The sequence below is a fragment of the Xyrauchen texanus genome, chromosome 47 (assembly GCF_025860055.1).
Source record: "Xyrauchen texanus isolate HMW12.3.18 chromosome 47, RBS_HiC_50CHRs, whole genome shotgun sequence".
NCBI classification, from domain to species: Eukaryota; Metazoa; Chordata; class Actinopteri; order Cypriniformes; family Catostomidae; genus Xyrauchen; species Xyrauchen texanus.
This window is the reverse complement of record NC_068322.1, coordinates 21,550,285-21,569,819: the sequence shown is the minus strand read 5'-3', so window position 1 is coordinate 21,569,819 and position 19,535 is coordinate 21,550,285. Positions and strand designations below refer to the sequence as shown.

The 19,535-nt window shown below is 35.6% G+C and overlaps 1 protein-coding gene across 2 annotated transcripts in view; it reads right to left on the bottom strand.

Moving 5' to 3' along the window:
- LOC127639262 (scm-like with four MBT domains protein 2) overlaps positions 1 to 19,535 on the bottom strand; it is a 60,056-nt gene that overhangs the window by 37,535 nt on the left and 2,986 nt on the right. The window contains exons 2-4 of one of the 2 annotated variants that reach the window (XM_052121179.1): positions 11,455 to 11,549; positions 10,331 to 10,571; positions 3,909 to 3,929 (exon numbers count right to left, since the gene is read on the bottom strand). In XM_052121179.1, coding sequence (XP_051977139.1) covers positions 3,909 to 3,929; positions 10,331 to 10,571; positions 11,455 to 11,547 — 355 coding nt within the window. In that variant the 5' untranslated portion in view covers positions 11,548 to 11,549. The remainder of the gene's footprint in view (positions 1 to 3,908; positions 3,930 to 10,330; positions 10,572 to 11,454; positions 11,550 to 19,535) is intronic. The other variant, XM_052121180.1, reaches the window with a different exon arrangement.

The window sequence follows — 19,535 nt, the reverse complement described above, 5'->3', positions numbered from 1 at the left end:
GTTTGGGTTCACTTGACTGAAATGTTTCTCATGATCTTAAAAATCTTTTGATCTGAAGGTGTATGCTTAAATGTTTGAAATGAGTTTTGTAGACAAAAATATAATTGTGCTCCCATATTCATTTATTTCATTATAAAACTAAAATGTAATTAAAAAAAAGTTTTTGAAATTGATGACTTGGACCAAATAATAAAGAAAAGCAGCCAATAAGTGCCCAACATAGATGAACTCCTTCAATACTGTTTAAAAAGCATCTCAGGGTGATTCCTCTAGAAGTTGCTAAAGATAATGTCAAGAGTTCATGTCTGAAAATTCTAGGCAATGGGTGACTATAATATAACACAGTTTTGATTTATTTTGGATTTTGTTTATTCACAACATAATTCCCATTGTTTCATTTATATTATTCAATAGTTTTGATGACTTTAATATTATTCTAAAATGTATTTTTTTTTTTATTAGTAAAAAAAAAAATTGTTTTTATTAACTTACGCAATTAAACTTTGTGAAAATAATCTCATTGCACCCGTGCTAGTTTTTGATGCTCTTCGGACACTGGACAACTGTCTCCCTTAATTCTATCAAATGTCTTTCTTTTTATTTATTTTTTGCCTTTTACTGCTGTCGGTGGTGCCTTTTTATTCTGATATCAAATCGTTTCAAGGTATATTTCTAAGTAGGAAAAAAAATTCACTATACACAGAAATGCACATTATAGTACACAAATAAAACAAATAAAAAATAACCATTAATTCTTATGTAGTCTATATATAGTAATAGTAGATAATGTGTTAACGTGATTATTACGACACTCATATAAGCTATACAATGCTTAACAGTTTATTGTGTATTGAGTATGTATTAGTTTATTAATTACAGTACTTATAAAGAATTACCAATTTTCATAGTAGCCTAATGAAAGGAACATTAATGACACCTATTCATTTAAAAACATATTGAACATCATGATTTTGGAGTGCTTCATAAATTCACAGTATGACAAATTTCAAACAAACTGAATTGATGAATCTTTAAATAATCTAAATTACTTTATATTAAGCATGCATGTGATATAATATAAGTGTAATTAAATCTAAATATTAAAGTGCATTCATAAAAGTATTCAGACCCCTTCATTTATTTTGTACATTTTGTTATGTTGCAGCTTTATGCTAAAATGCTTTAAATTATTATTATAATTTTTTTTTTCACTTCAATCCAATACCCATAATGACAAAGCAAAAAACAGACTTTTGAAAACTTTACAAATGTATTAAAAAGATGACCAAGAACCCAATGGTCACTCTGGTTGATCTCCAGAGATCATGTGTGGAGATGGGAGAAACTTGCAGAAGGACAACAATCACTGAAACACTTCACCGATCTGTGCTTTATGGCAGAGTGACCAGACAGAAGATTCTCCTTCATGCAAGACACATAAAAAGCACCTAAAGGACTCTCAGACTGTGAGAAACAAGATTCTCTGGTCTGATGAAACAAAGATTCAACTGTTTGTCCTCAATTCCAAACGTCATGTCTGGAGGAAATCCGGCACCACTCATCACCTGCACAATACTATCCCAACGGTGAAGCATGGTGGTGGCAGCATCATGCTGTGGGGCTGTTTTTCAGCGGCTGGGACGGGGGGAAAACCTGGTCCAGAGTGCTCAGGACCTCAGAATGGGAAGAAGGTTCACCTTCCAACAGGACAATGACCCTAAACACACAGCCATGACAAGAGTGTCTTAGGAACAACTCTGTGAATGTCTTTGAGTGGCCCATCCAGAGCCCGGACATGAACCTAATTGAACATCTCTGGTCCCCATCCAATCTGGCAAAGTTTGAAAGGATCTGCAGAGAAGAATGGCAGAAATGCCACAAATCCAGTTGTTCAAAGCTTGTCGCATCATACCCAAAAGACTTTAATCTCCGCCAAAAGTGCTTCAACTAAATACTGAGTTAAGGGTCTGAAGTGCCAATGTGATATTTCAGTTTTATTTTAATAAATATGAAAAGTTATAAAAAATCTGTTTTTTATTTTGTCATTATAGGTTATGGAGTGTTGATTAATGTGAAATACATATATATAATTTAGCATAAGGCTGCAACAGAACAAAATTTGCAAAAAAATAAATAAATTCAAATAAAACAAAGGGGCCTGAATACTTTCTGAATGCATTGTACATTTATAAAAAATATTTTAAATAGACTGTATGTTTTTCATGGGCATTAATGGAACAGTTAATGCATAATGTATAATTGCTTCATTTATCTTACTTGAATGTCATTTTCCCCCATGAATTGAAAGTATGTTTAAAATGAGTTAATATTACATTTAATGTATAAAATGAGTATACAATTACAGAATGTGCTATGTACATACAGTATGTGCGTGCACATAGTGAAGCATGCCATGTAGCTTTACATATGACCTCCGGAGTTTTTTTAGCTTTGTCAGTCTCAGCTAAACAAATGCATGCAAATACTCTCACACACACACACACACACACACACACACACACACACACACACACACACACACACATGCTGACACTACCATAAACTTTACACCTCTATCTCTCTAACACACATTTTCTCTAATACTCACATACATTATCTAAGAGGCGGAATGGAGCAGACAAGCACAAAAATCAAGGCAGGAAGAAAAGAACAAAACAGAAAATAGAATAGTATTAAATGAAGACAATGTTAGAAAGTAAAAGAATTGCGAGGTGAAAAGGAAGGTATCAGAGAAAGAAGGGGTGAGAGAGGTAACAAAAAAAACCAGAGTAAAAAGAAAGAGAGGTGCATGCGTCTGAGATACGGGCGTAGATTTAGGTATAGACATTAGGGAAATGTACCTACCGAAGTCAAGAGACTACTGAATAATCCCTAAATAATTTCTACCAATAATCTCTCCCAGTTATAGTGACATAAACTGGTGTATGCATATTGAAAAAAAATCCCCACTCAGACTCATCTCACAGGAAAATCAGCAACAGAAACATTTGTCAGCTAAAATCAGTCTACGCGTAGCAAATATTTGAACTGCCCCCAGTGGCTGAAGCTGGAAGTACATGAGACATGAGAAAACACTATACCAATGAAATATTTGAATGGATATGACATGAAGGGTACAGCACGTCCGATTTATGGAACATTTGAATAGTAATTACATTAATATGCTCCTAACCCAAACCTAATGTATATTAGAAATATAATATATCAATATAATATGTAATTACTGCAATTTTTACATTCCCATATTTTTCTGGATCTAAGCTTATCACTCAAAAAATATTTTACATTTTTTATGTTTTGTTTATTTTTAAGTCTTACACATTTTCATTGTATGACAAATTTCAATTAAACTCAACTGAGTAATCTTTAAATAATCTACATTATTATAAATTAAGCATAAATATGAAGTATTTGAATTAAATGAATATTGAATTATACAATAAGCTGCATAGGAAACAGTAATTTGTTTTTAAAAGAATCTTTATTTGTATTGTTTTGACTTTTTTATTCAGTGTGCAGTGGCCCCAAAATGTATTTGGACGCTAAGACCAAACTTAAAATATATGCATTTCATTGCATTAGATAAGGAAACATCAAACTGTGGCATCTGCATTTAGAACCCCATTTCAGTTTTTTCTTAAATGATTGTGCTGTCTGTAAACTTGGTTTGATATTTTAACATAATGGTATTCATACATTTTTAAGTGAGATGAAACCAAATGCTCTTTCTAAACAAAAGTAACTGATCCGCTGTATCAAGCAATTTCATTGTCTAGATGAAAACATGTTGTAAATTGTTTTTATAGTGTCCCACCAATCTAAAAACCAAACCTACGCCCGTGGTCTGAGAGATGAGAAACAGAGAGAGAAATGTAGGCTCGGCTTACCTGCTCTGAGGTAAACGTTATCTGAGAAACAAACAGACAGGAACAGAGATGACCAAATACACACTGACTAAACACACACGCTCATAAACACACTTAAAGAAGACACTTCTGACCATAAGCAAACATGGTTAAACAGTCTCTGTGGCCTATGTGTTCTTTTATTAAGTTTTGTACACATTATAAACCCTAATTAAACAGGTTCACTCGCTATTGTTCGACTTCTGATGCCAAGCTATATTACTTCCATATTTTCTGGCTAAAAATACATTTACTTTGACAATGCATTCCATAATCCATGTGATAAAAAGCTAAGGAGCATTAAATGCTGTTTCAGGCTCTATTTCTACCGATGGCTATTTTTCTGTCAAAACATGTGACGTGGGATAAAATGATGTGTAAATCAAACAAAATATTTGATATGTGTAAACTAAGTGTATATGTTGCAGCAGTCATCCAAATGTATTGTGAGTTCATATCCTCCTCTTAAAGCAATAGTTCTCCCAAAATAAAAACTTCTCTTATCACTTCCTCATCATCATGCCATCCCAGATGTGTGACTTTCATTATTCTGGAAAACACAAATTAAGATTTTTAGAAGAATATCTCCGCTCTGTTGGTCCATCGGATGCAAGTGAATTGTGAACAAAACTTTGAAGCTAAAAAAAGCATATAAAGGCAGCAGAAAAGTAATCCATACGACCCCAGTGGTTTAATCCATACCTTCAGAAGCGGTCTAATTGGTTTTGGTAGAGACCAGACCAAAATATAATTCCTTTTTCACTACAAATCTTAACAGCAGTCTCCTTGGTGATCGTGATTTCAAGCTTGATTACACTTCTGAGCATCATCTAGCGCTCTGTGCAAGGGTCAAGCACTAGGACGTGTAATCCATCTTGAAATCATGATAGTGCCAAGAGACTGCAATGGCAAGAGTTATATTTTGGTTTGTTCTCACCCAAAACCAATTAGATCTCTTCTGAAGGTATGGCTTAAATCACTGGAGTCACATGGATTACTTTTCTGCTGCCATGGTGTGATTTTTGGAGTTTCAAAGTTTTGTTCACCATTCATTTAAATGTTTTGGACCTAGAGAGCTGAAATAATCTTCTAGAAATCTTCCTTTGTGTTCTGCAGAAGAATTGAAATTCATACACATCTGGGATGGCATGAGGGTGAATAAATGATGAGAGAATTTTCCCTTTTGGGTGAACTATTCCTTTAATCACTTTACAACCCCATGACATCAAAGTGAAGTTTTGTAGATTTCTGATGATATCTATTAGCTTTGAGGACATCTCTAGCAAGTGTACTCCTAAAAGTAAAATTACATTTTTTTTAGCTTCAGGAAAATGGACCAACATTTTGATGCCATTGTCTTGTGCTCAGGGACGTATACACCACTCCCCCTAACACCACCTGTTTCTACCACTGAATAGCAAATCATTCTTTGTAGTTGTGTTAATGCTAATACTTTTTTTTTTACTTTCATAAATGATGTTTGCCATCAAATAGTTGCGAAGGATGTGTCTTTGTGTGGTTTTGCCAGGCTTGAGATCTGAATGGTCTGTTTATGTTCTCAAACAGACCCTCATCTCAGAAATGCAAAGACCGATTGTATCTATTTCCTCTACACACACACACACACACACACACACACACACACACACACACACACACACACACACACACACACACACACAAATGATAGATTGCCTGACAGCAGCTTAAGTACAACCCAATGTTATCACTATTAATGCATCCGTAACAGAAGAATGGAGATCATATCTATATATACAAGATATAAAAATCGAATTGAAATTCAAATCACAAATCAAACACAACAGTACACAATCACATACCAAATGTATAATTTGCATAAGTTTGTGTATTTGGTGTTGAAAGTTTGTAAACCCTTTGTAACTCCAGCGAGACTCATTGTATTTAAATCCTTAAATATACAACTGCTTTAAACAATCAAGGTCATTAAAACTATTGTTGATTTAAAACTATTGATTTGTGGTGGCTGATTACAAATATTTATGAAAGAAAATTTTGAGGGATTTGGCTAGTTTTATTATATAAAAAAAAAATGTGATGACACATTGACAATAATTTCAACAGCATTTAATCTTGGTTAATGTCAATTTGTAATTATTCTATTGTTCATTGATAGTTTGTGTTATGTCATAATGCATTCATTAATGTTATGATAATCTTGAAATGTTCAAATGTATTAGTTTATACAGATATTAGCATTAACCAAGTTTAATGAATGCTGTGAAAGTATTCCTCACTGTTGAATCATGTGAACTATTGCTTTGACTAACATGTACAGCGTTTGGTAAAATGGCTTGCCTGAACAGCACAGAACTCTATAGAATTACTCATATACTGTCTAAAAAGATAATGGAATATATGTCTGTTTGAGATACATAGATAGATTAGAAAAATTTACGAGGTCGGAAGAGAGAAAGATGAATGTGCTTCTGACACACCTTTGGCGTTAACACTGCGACTTATCAACTTTACTCATATTTTGAATTATTAAAATTCAGTGGTTGTTTGTACGCCAATTAGTCACTCATGAATCAAACGGGCTGACAGAAAGTGTTCTTTATTCTCGCAAAAATGGGATCAGCGCTGCATGCTATTGCTGTTAGACCAGTCGAGCATGTGTTTGTCAACAAAACATTTTGTAAGTCGAATTACATCTCTATGCACCAAACCTTCCCTGCCAAACTCTTTTTTCGGATATGAGAAAAACAGGTAGGGTCAGATTTCTATAAGACAGGTTTAACAATTTACATAAAGTGTGGTTTGATCGCATGTTCAACCTTTGTACATTTGTACGTCTCAACATTCTGTTTATTTTTTAACCAGTATGCAGACCATCTTCAGAAATGAATGAGGGCTTGGTGGGAAAATGCCATAGAATAAGATAAAAAAGAAATAAAAATCAACATTTTTGAAGAGCTTCAAAATGTGGGGGAGCTTCATCTGATATATTTCTATATTAGGCACATTATATCCATATACCTTGAATTTCCAAGGGAATTTCCGACACTGCTATAGACCCCTTTACAGCATTAAGCTGAAGTATGTAACTTTTTCAGTGTTATATACTTTCTCCTATCCCAGCTTAATATGCAAAGACAACTATTAGTAAGCCATTCATAGGTTAATTCTCTTAAAAACTGTACTAAACTAAACACTGTGTCTCTGTGGCGCTATGAAAATTGCTGTGTTTTTTTTGGCGGCCCAGACAAGAGACAATAACATTGACTCGACCAATGGATTGAGTTGGGGGCGGGGAAATCGGTTTGTTTGCTCAACATCAAACAGACCATTTTCAGAAAGCTGTTTTGAACACAATGTTTATTTTTGCTATTTCATTTGGTGGCGCTAATGGCGCAGAAATTACATCAGCTTCAAAAACTCAAATTTCATTGTAGAACTAAATACTCGTCCTCACTCATTTTGCAAAATGCACGTTAAGGAGCTTTCATTTAGGATGCTAGAGGTTTTATTGTATGCAGCCCTTTAAAAATCATAACAATATAGCCAAAAGTAGATATACCTTGTAATTTATTGCCTTTGATCATATGAAACACATTTTCCAAAGGATTAAATGGCCCTTCACTTTGTCGCATAAAGACTAAATGATAAAAAAGGCTCTTCAGAAGGCCTTCAATAAAAATCCTGAATAAAATGCTCTTTGCTTGCCATGCAAGATCATCAGCATCTTTTATCCTTGATACCAAGCACAGCTATATTTACACATTTTGGGAGATGGACAAGAGCTTCTTTTATGCTTTCTTTCTGTGATATGTCATCTTCTCCATAGGCTAAATAATACACTACTGAGAGCATTGCACATACTTAAGTAACCGAAGGGTTGAACACCATTAAGGGTTCAGATCTCAAAACTGCAGGAGGCTCTGGTGTAAGCCACCAGCTAAATTCTTCTGAACCACAATACCACAATTAATTATGTGATATGGTCAAAGACTATGACCCATGTCCATGCATAGGGTTTGACCCTAACCATCTGTTGAAATATTACTACTATTAATGGTACAGTTTTTTATATCAAGTTGTCAAATTTTGTCCCAATTTGTAGATGTTTGTTTCAATAAACCTACTGTATATTCATCCAGTACTTCTTCTTATGGCCAAAACAGAGTATTATTTTTCTACCTTTTTCAAGAACTCAACATGTAATCATCTATTCTACAATAATTCTACACAGCTCTTTAGAATGGTGTAACGTCTTCTAAAAATGGATAACTTGTCAAATCAATGAGCACTTGATTAAATGTCTACCTGAACCCTTGTTCATAGGATTCCATTTGAAGATTGTCTGTACGGTATATTGCTCCTCATCCTCGTCTCCTCTTCCACTCTGACACCTAAGGGTGTTCTCACCCACACCACACGCTGTGTAGCACCGCACATGTTGTGTAGCATTGCTGTTACCGTTATTACTTTTGGGAGTAAAGAGCAGAGCTCCTTTTCATTGGTGAATGTTCATAATGCGCAGCTTCCACGCGTCTCCTTATTTTGCGCTCCGCAATAACGGGGAACTTCGCTATATTCAATGAATGCTTGTCACTGGCAGGACAATACACAGGGTCTCCGCTTTCTTCACTGATCCTGGAAGCTTTAATCTCGACCCACAGAGCGAATTTTGAAAACGTAATATTAAAATGCAAAGATGATGAACAAAGCAGTGATTGTGTCAAATAAATATTTTGGTCTGCATAAAACAACATGCAATTATGTGGTGAATTAGGTTGTACATTTAAAAAAATATGTAAAAATATTCCTATGCTATATTCCATCATGTTCATTACGACCACAAAATTCTGGCTTGTTAATAGTTCCTAGAATATCAAAATCCCCAAAAGGGGGGAGATCCTTTTCCTATTTGGCTCCTAAACTATGGAAAATTCTCCCTAACACTGTTCGGGACTCAGACACACTCACTCAGTTTAAGTCTAGACTAAAGACTCATCTATTTAAACAGGCATACACTTAATTTATCCTTCAACTCACAAATAGGCTGCTTTAGTTAGGTCTTCCGGAAGCTGAAACATTGATCATGATCTATAATTCTGGATAACACTGAATGGCATCTACACTAATATTATTCTATTTGTGTCCATATCTCAACCTTGGGATTCATATGTGTGTCCTCGCACGTTCATGTTAAGTTTTGGGAAACACATTTACAAAATATGAGTGTTCACAAATTCATATTACAGAAGCAAACCTTAACTAAAAAAAAAAAAACATTTTAAATCTCATATCCAAAATCTGAAGTTTAAATCACAGAACCCTAACAGCAAATTTCCAAAATGTTACACTAACCTGAAAAAAACATAAAATCCTGGATCCCTAACCTTAAAATCTGAAATTTATATCCAAGATCCCTAACCCTAAAATTTGAAATTTAAATGCTGGAACTTAAACCCTAAAATCCAAAGTGTAAATCCCATAAAATTTCTGGAACCCTAAACCTAAATCCAAAATTTAACTAACCTTAAAATCTGAAATTTATATCCCAGATCCCTTTACTGAAAATCTAAAATGTAAATCACGAAACTCAAGCCCTAATTTCCAGAACCTCGATCCCTGAACCTCACCCTAAATGTATTTGGGCACCTATCCCCTCATGGACTATTTATTACATAATATAATGAACCAAAACAAACCCTTCACAGAAGCAGGACATCACACCGGTATCTAATAAGAGCTGTCGTCATGTATGAATAGCTGCCGGTACTTTGACGTCATTTTTGCATCATTGCCGATACCAGCTCATTTCACACACTGATGACTTTGACAACCATGGCAAGCCCCAGACACAGATGAATTACAATATAAGGTACTGCAACTGTTCACAATTCTTGTGTCTGGACAAACATTGAAAATAGTGATTGTTAAATTTATTGGCAAATTATGTGTTCCAGTGTCTAACACTGATAACCTGCTGTCAACGGCAAAGAATCAATCCAAGCATTCCAAATTTCCAGCCCTTTAGAGAAGATAATTCACTTCAACCTAAAGCCCATGTAAGACTTTCCAGCAGTTACAGACACTACAATAAATAATAACTCATTGGGATCATGAATGGTTGTTGGACACCAATAGAGATATTACTCAAACAAGAGGATGAGTGTTTTTCCATACAACTTTGCATTGTTTGCTTTGTTGGGAAAAGTATTTAAACCCTTTGTACTGTTGATTATCAGAACAAACAAGGTGGGGTGCCGTACTGTGCGAGAAGAAATGAGTGTATGAGCTAGAACGTGAATTTGTTTGGATAGGAAGGACTGTTAGTATGTACAGCATGACAGCTAATATGTACTTAATCTGTGTTTGAATAGACGTATATTAGTTTGTGTGAATTTGTGCCTTACCTTCAGGTGGTTGAAGCATTTTGTTGTTCTGAGCGCACCAACCGACTGGATGTAGTTCGGCTGTCATGATGTCACACCAGAAATCAGCCTTGCGGTCGTCACCATAGCCACAGTAGCGTAACAATAGCAACTGACCACATGTGGTTATAATGGTGGCGACCCAATATGTATCCAGACTGCCCTTATTGGGTACCTCAAGCTTCATTCCAGGCTGAAAACTGCTCTGAAGACTGAGCTCCACCTGAAACGTCCAATTAGATGTTAATGATGCCATATGAATATGAGTCCAGTGGGCTGCTTCAAAATACAAAAACAAAACTCACAGTAATATGTAATAAACAAGTTATGTACAGTGGGGTCATTTATGTGAAAATCTGAATATTGCATAAACAATTTGCAAATAAAGCAATGCTTCCACCCCATGTGTTGAAGAGAACAGAATCATCACTTCTGGGAAAATTTGTGCAAAATAGTATTGAAAAAAGAAGCTGAAGACACTCCGGATCTTTTATTGAAGGTAATAAATTATTTTCAATTTCGAACATGCAGACAAAACGCTCCGATGAAGTTCACGTTTGCTAGCGTTCAGCGGCAGATGCCTTATGTCTGGGAGCGAAAGCATATCACACAGTTCTGGCAGGTAATAGTAGCCAATGATTTTGATGACAGGCTTTGGTATTTCAGAATAACAAGATACATTTCAGATGCTATGTGATTATATTGCTGATATTATTTGAGTGAATAATCCATTTGTAACCAGTCCTGCTCGACCCGCTCTGAGCGGGATTCGAACCGGCATGGGAGGCTAAAGGCTAAATTCCTCTAGAATCAGTCGCTAGTGTGCCTCTTGAAACCAGGGGAGTGAGGTTTACACATACCGCATAGCTATCACGTACCAGCTGGCTCCTATTACACATTCACATGTCCTGTTGAGGTTCAAAGCCATTAATAGGAAATGTGTTTCCATTGTAGTGTATGCATGTCTTCTTTCCAAAGAAAAATGGATCCACCTCAAGCAACTGGTGTTTCCAGCCAGCATTGTTTATGCAATATCTCAAAATTAAAATAAGGTGCAAGGATGGAAACCCAGCCAATGTGTCTATTTGTGTTAAGAGTATTCTCACATGTCTGAATGACGTGTGTGGGGCAGCAGTGGCTCCAGTCTCCTCGAGATACTCCTCCCAGTTAAAATCCATCTCCTCCTCCACACAATCCATGCCTGTTCGGAAGAGATAGACAGAATTTGCTTGTGAGTGCAAAACAAGGACACAGTACATGTTATTTTGGCTAGGTGTTAGAGATAGTAGTCCACAACGAGAATTTAGAAAATTTGAAACTGAATGGTGTTTGCACGTGAAAACTTTACCGCAACAACACTAGGGTGTTATAAAGGTGACTGAAAGGACATTGCTATGTTGATGCTAAGGTGTTCGAAGTGGTTGTTAGCATGTTGTTATGCAGCTGCTAGGGTACTATGGGTGGTTGATAAGGAGTTTCTAGTTCTTTATAATCTTTTAGTCTCTGGATATGGCTCAAGTCCCTCCATCAATGTAAGTCTAAGAGATGTTTTTTCCAACAGTTGTATCACCCACCAGGCAAAAGTCTGATCACTTAAGGAGCACTGTTTTATTGTAAACGGGGATCTTTGCCCAGACAGGTGCTTTCAATTAATTCTGCCCTTATCCATTTGTTTCATCCACTGGTTATTACTCCCTTAAAACAAAGCGACATTTCATAGCTTAGCAAATGTCAATAACGTCCATTCATAATATTTTATCATCCTAGATGGAACTGGCCCTCAGAGCATTTAGGCATATCTAGTATAAGATGAGCACACACATGGATATTAAGAAAGAAGTGTAGAGCACACAGATACATGATTAAATACAGTTAACGTTGTACATCCACAGTTAAACTTAAACAAACATAAAGATACAAAACATTAAGAAAAGACACTATGAACATGAATTAAGGTAGAAATCATCCAATGTTTATGAAAGAATAGTTCACCCAACAAGAACATTTTGTTTAGTCTGTGCAAGTGCATTATTTATTATTTATTTTATTTTATTTTTATTGCAATTTCATTGCCATGATTATGTAATGTTAACAAACCCTAAATTGACTGCAAAAATTACAATTTAAACAACTTTACAGCTAAAATAATACATTAGTTTTTAAAAACTTTATGTAAGATCTTTTATACAATTATAAACTTCACATTTTTAAACCCTCTAAAAAATTGCCCCATTCACTTCCATTGTAAGCCTGGAATATTCCATTAAGATCGAAATTTCAATGTGTACAAGTTACTTGAAATGCCAATCCCTTAATCATAACTTTTTTTTAAGAGGGATATTATAATGACTTAATGAGACCAGGTGAAATCCATCCATTTCTAAATTGAAAAATACATTAAATGTACATCTAACAACACTTGAATTCCTGTTGCTGCTGGCATCTAGCTCGAGTCTGTATTTGTAGCCTGCTAGTTTTTTTAGCATCACTTATCAATTTGTTTTCAGCTTTTAATCTTTAATATCTGCCATTTTTCAGCACACATCAGGTTTCCCCCCACATTATTCTCGTAACGCGATTCAACTGATTTTTCCACATGCATCTGTTTTCTATTTTTATCGCAATTAAACTGCATGCATTTTACAGTGCCCATGCATTTTACCGTTAGCACCCATTTTCTCCTCTGTGTTACACAGATTATTGTGTTGATCTCAAATCAAGAACAACCATAACAACAAACAATTGCATGAGGGATTCACATCAATCTCAAACCTTCGCCCCTCAGGAACATCCAAAAACAACAAACAATTGCGGTAAGTCATGGCATCCACTCAAAATTATTGCTTCCTGTATTACATACCACATGTTTACTATAGCTTCTTCCGCCAGCTGTGAGGAATTCACATGTGATAAATGTAAGGAATTAGTCAGGCTGATGGAGAAGGCTAATGAGTTAGAGACCAGCATCCAAATGCTAGTGGATGTCAGTGAGAAAGAGAAGCCGGTAGATACTGTTTCAGATTTGGGTAATACTGCGAGCAACACACACACTTTGGGCTTAAACCCCCCCGCAGCAGGGCATTAGGGTTAGGGTTTCCAATCGATTCTCCCCACTCAGTGATGCACCCACTGAGAATCATGTTGAAAGATCCTTGGTCATAGGTGATTCTATTGTAAGGAACGTGGTAATAGAGACTCCAGCCACCATCGTTAAATGCATTCCGGGTAACAGAGCGTCTGGCATCAAATCAAATTTACAAGTGATGGATAATGCTAAACGTAGATTTTCTAAAATTGTTATTCATGTTGGCATTAACGATGTCCGGCTTCGCCAGTCAGAGATCACAAGATAATGTTGAAGAGGTGTGGGAACTTGCAAAAACTATGTCAGACACTGTAATATACTCTGACCCCTCCCTGCTCATCGTGGTGATGAGGTTTATAGTAGATTAGTGTCACTGAATGGATGGATGTCTGAGTGGTGTCCGGAGAATAGAATAGGATTTATTGGAAGAGTGAATCAAGCTCTGTGAATCACAAAAGGCTGTGTTTAATAAGTAAATATATAAAATGCACGCGCAGCTCCAGCGCATTATTGAATGGCACTGCTCTGTTTACACACACACTCGCGGCTATTTTTAGCCTTCACTTGGTGCACAATATTTGAGTGCTACTCACAAACAACATCTCAGATGTAAATACTCAATAGATCGGTTCACTTATAATATGCATTTAGAAACAGACACTTACAGAACTTCCTGGAGAGTTCATATTGTCAAAATAAAAGCATGAGGGTTTAAAAGTTAAAGGTACACGATTGAGATATATTACTATTATAATATATTATTTTTGAAAAAATTGTGTAAACAAAATGGCTTCTTTTCAACTGATGACTTATACTGGAATTACTGTTAATTTTGCTGCTACATTATCCAGTATACTAGTTAACAATAAAGTTATTCTTAATAGTTTGCACATTTAATTTGAAATAATGTGTAGTTAGAGGTTTGTGTTTCTTTATATATTAAAGTGTACTCCCAATTAGTTCCACACAATCATGTAAAGATATTCTAAACTGATTATCGAATCGGGATCCGTATCGGCCAATACCGAGATTCCCGATATCGGAATCAGATCAGAAGAGAAAAAGTGGTATCGGTGCATCCCTAATATTAAAATAGGAATACTAAACATTAGATCTCTTTCAACAAAAGAGATTGTAAATTTGATTATTACAGATCATAGTTTGGATGTGCTGTGTTTGACTGAAACCTGGCTTAAACCAGATTAATATATTAGTTTAAATTAAACTACTCTATCTTCTATCTATCAGATCTGGTAGTTACTGGTCCAACTCATCGCCATAATTATAAGATAGATTTTATTCTGTCATATGGAGTTGATGTTGATATTATAGAAATTCTACCACAACATGACATCTCAGTCATTACCTTGTCTCTTGTATGCTGCGATCAGCTAATGTTCAATCTACACCACGCCATCATTCAGGTAGAACAATTCTTTCGACCACTAAAGATAGCTTCACAAATATTCTTCTTTAAGATCTATCTCATACACTAAGTAAGCCCTAAAGTCTAAAAGAACTTGATGAAATAACAGAAAATATAAATAGTCTTCTCTAGCATTCTTGATAGTGCCAAAGTGCACAAAAATCCTCGGTGTTTATTCAGTACTGTGGCTAAATTGGTTAGGATATAAAGCCTCAACTGAACCAGATATTCCATCGCAGCACAATAGTAATGACATCATGAATTTCTTTACTGATAAAATTTAAATAATCAGAAATAAAATTAGAATTATGCAGTCATCTGTCACAGTACATCAGAAAACAATTCTTCAATTGTTCGCTGTTGATCACAAAATTCGGGCCTGTTAATAGTTCCTAGAATATCAAAATCCGCTAAAGGAGGTAGATCCTTTTCCAATTTGGCTCCTAAACTATGGAATAGTCTCCCTAACATTGTTCGGGACGCAGACACACTCACTCAGTTTAAGTCTAGAGTAAAGACTCATCTACTTAGCCAGGCATAACACCTAATTTATTATTCACAAATCACCACACAGTTAGGCTGCTTTAAGTAGGTCTTTCAGAACCTGAAACATTGATCATGATCTATAACTCAGCAAAAAATATAATGGCATCTACGCTGATATTATTCTATTTGTTTCTATGTCTCAACCTCGGGACTCCTATCCTGAGTTCACCAGATCCAGCTTCGTTCCTACTTGGTATCAGACTCCACTGCAACATGTCTCTTAAATGCAGCCAGTGCCAGCCAGACATCACTTCAGTCTATTATGATGAACCTCAGCAGATGAACTGATGCCAACTCCAACCATAAGACATGGGATACTTCATATGCCATTGCCTGAACCTTGGACTTAGGATAGACCTCACCAAAATGACCAGCCGGTTGAAATGCGAAGCACCTCACTAATCTCGGCCAGCATCACCTCTGTCTAATGATGGACTACACTCTTAAAATGGAATACATAGACTATCAATACATTGCCAACAAAACCCTTCATCAGGCAACCAACAAAGGAAAAAGCATCTATGTGAACTTCTGCAGTTAATACAGGATGGACTTCAAAGACATTAGTCATTAATCTTAGAGTTCATAGGAAATCTTTGTTTAAACACTGGCCCTTAACACTTAGTTTACTCATTTTAAACCATGACTTACACTATACATAATTAATATTGCCATTATATTTATGCTGGTTAGCCAGAGGGGAACTAGCCCCCACAGTGAGTCTGGTTTATTCCAAGGTTATTTTTCTCCCATTAACCAACATCTTATGGAGTTTTGTATTCCTTGCCACAGTTGCCTTTGGCATTCTCACTGGGGTTCTAAATACAATTATTAATTAATTACTTATTTATATACACACTTCATAATCGTATATAATCAAACCACTCAATGATGACTTTATAAGACAAAGACTTTACAGATATTATGGTTTCATTTTCTGTTAATGCTGATCTTCTGTAAAGCTGCTTTGAAACGATGTGATTTGTGAAAGGTGCTATACAAATAAATATGACTTGACTTGACATACCTCTTTGGCCACTGGGGGAAGTGTTTCGCATTTCAGTAATTACAGTCCGATTTTAGCTAAAGAAAAGTTAACCTACTGTTTCTGATTTCATTGTGAGATCAGTCTGCAAATTTCATATTTCATATATAATAATATTACTCTAACTATGAAACACGTGAATGAGATTTCTTTCTGTGTTTCTTTGCTTGTATTAGTAAAAGTTATTTTAAGGGTTGAGGAAGAAAGTCAATAACAGGAAAACAACAGAAAAGCTGTTGTTAACTAGGTGAAAAAAGAAGCAACTGAGTTTTGAAGAAGAGAAGAACATCTTATTATCTCCAGTAATTTAAGATCATAAAGTACTTTTGGGGTGAACTGTGCTGTCACTCTAACCTGAATAGATTCTGCTCTGCTATTGGCTGTGATTTGAATCTTATACTCTGATGATGTCAATAAAGGCAGTACTATGTGAATAGCTGATGATAGCATTGATGGTAATGACTGCATCCTCGAAGGACTGAAGCCTTGAAAAATAGCAAACCTTGTCATTCTACCTCTATTGCCTCTAAAGCTGCAACAGGAATGAAATAATAGACTAAAATAAAATGTCCTTAAAACACAAAATTTCTTTCCCAGTTCACCTTCTAGTGACATAATAATGAAGGTCACAAATTACCTTTTCATCTTTTTCTATAGTTTTCTTATGTTATAATAATACTAATTAATCATAATAAAAGAGCAGTGAATTATCTCCAACCATGCATACTTTGTGACACAGAAGTATTTTCTTCTATCAGAGTCCTGGTTTCTGATGGAACTAAGAACAAGAAGTGCACTTTAACACTGAAACCACTTCCTTGCAAATGACTCACTCAATATTTGCCATGATGACTTGTGTATCGTGTGTGTGTGTGTGTGTGTGTGCGTGCATATGTGTGCGTGTGTGTGTGGGCAGGTTTAAGTAATTTACGAGGACATTTTTTTTGGGTTACAAACTGGTAATTACAAGGGTATTATGCTATAAATGTGGTTTATGAGGACATTTCTAGTGTCCCCAAAATTTCAATCGCTTAAAAAGCATACTAAACTATGTTTTATTTCAAATGTAAAAATGTAGAACATTTTTTGTGAGGGTTATGTTTAGGGTTAGGGTATAGAATCTATAGTTCGTACAGTATAAAAATCATTATGTCTATGGAGAGTCCTCATAAGGATAGCCGCAACAACATCTGTGTGTGCAAGTGCATGTGTGTGTGTGTTATAAGCACAGCAGACCAATTCCAAAGAAAAATATTATAGCGCTCATCTGGCAAATGTATCTGGCAGTGTTGCAGACGGGAAAGACAAGAATCACAGAAGAAATTGACATGACAAGGATTCACTGTAACTTATGTGGGATTTAAATGAGGAAAAGGTGTTCTGATACACAGTTCCATGCAATCTGCCTCCAAGTCACTGTCAGAAAGAAATGCAATTCCTTTCTCATAATCTTTCCCCTCAAAATTTTAAAAAATGTACCGTGGATAAAACATTGTAGTGGTAAATATAATACCATTGACCATTTTAACAAATAAACAAAAAACCTTACTTGTTTACTGTTGTAATGACTAACATGTAATAAGGGGGTTATTGTAGTTGGCACAATATAACACACATTTTTGGATGACAGATGAATTTTCAGTTTCATTACATTGACATTTGGATGTCTTGATTACATTAGACACCAGAATTCCATTGTGGGTTCGTTGTGGTTCAGCCAACACAACTGGGTCTGTGGGTGGAAAGACACCTCCAGATTGAAGATGGGGGATTAAAGTGAATTATTAACCCTAATCTATGATGTGAACCGTTTTCAGAATAAACCCAGATTTTAGGCAGGACATACTATCAATTAGCTCGGGTTGAGCCAGATGCCCTCTCTTGTTCTAATCAAGGACTTGTTCAAGTTTGGAAGGGGAATTAAAGGATTATTGGATTTTCTTATAAAAATAAACAGCTCCAGCAATTTCAGTCTCAGACACATTAAATAAACCGTTGTATTTGCAGAACGCTTCTAATGTTTTAATTTTGTGTTTAGCAGATTGTGATCAATTTTCCGGAATTATTCCAGATGACATCATTTTAAAGGAATATTCCAGGTTCACTACAAGTTAGGCTCAATGGAGCATTTGTAGTATAATGTTGATTACCAACGAAAATATTTTCGACTCGTCCCTTGTTTATTTTTATTAATGAGTTATATATTTATTTTTACAGTTTTGCGGTTACAAAAGACACTTAATGTACAATGGACGTGAATGTGGTCAGTCCATAAACATTAAAATACACACTGTTTCTAAAGTATAGGTACAAGACATAAATATACTGTGTGTGTTCACATGACTCTATTGAATGAATGAATGAATGAACGTTACATGTATATAGCAGTTTTCTGACACTACACTCAAAGTGCTTTACACAGTGAACAAGGGACGCTCCTCAACAACCACCTGGATGATGCGACGGCAGCCATAGTGTGCCAGTACGCACACCACACACCAGCTATTGGTGGAGAGGAGAGACTGGAGTGATAGAGCCAATTAATGGAGGGGGATTATTAGGAAGCCATGATTGATAAGGGCCAATGGGGGGAACTTGGCCAGGACACCGGGGGGACTCTAGTGTGATAAAATCTCTGTTCTACATGATTTTAGTGAGAAGAAATTGCACTAATATCATGTTAACATGTATAATGTTTGTCTTGTGGCTATACTTTTGAAACAGTGTGTATTTTAATGTTTATGGACTTGCCCCATTCACTTGCACAGGAATATAATGTAACTGCAATTTTTGTTTTTTTAAATAAACGAGGGATGAGTTGAAAATGTTTTTTTTTTTTGTTGTTGTTGTTGTTGTGGCTATTAATATTATGCAAAATATTCTCTCAGTTAAACTTAACTTGCATTGTATCCGGAATATTCCTGGTACATCAGTGGTATATGATGACAACACTTCTCAAAAACAAAAGGACAACATGTTGGCATCAACGATTTTTCAGTTCATGAGAAGTTTTGGCAACGCTTTTTTTTTGCCACAGAAACAAAGAAAATCCCCTAAAGTCTTCAAAGTTCAGTTCACTGGAAGT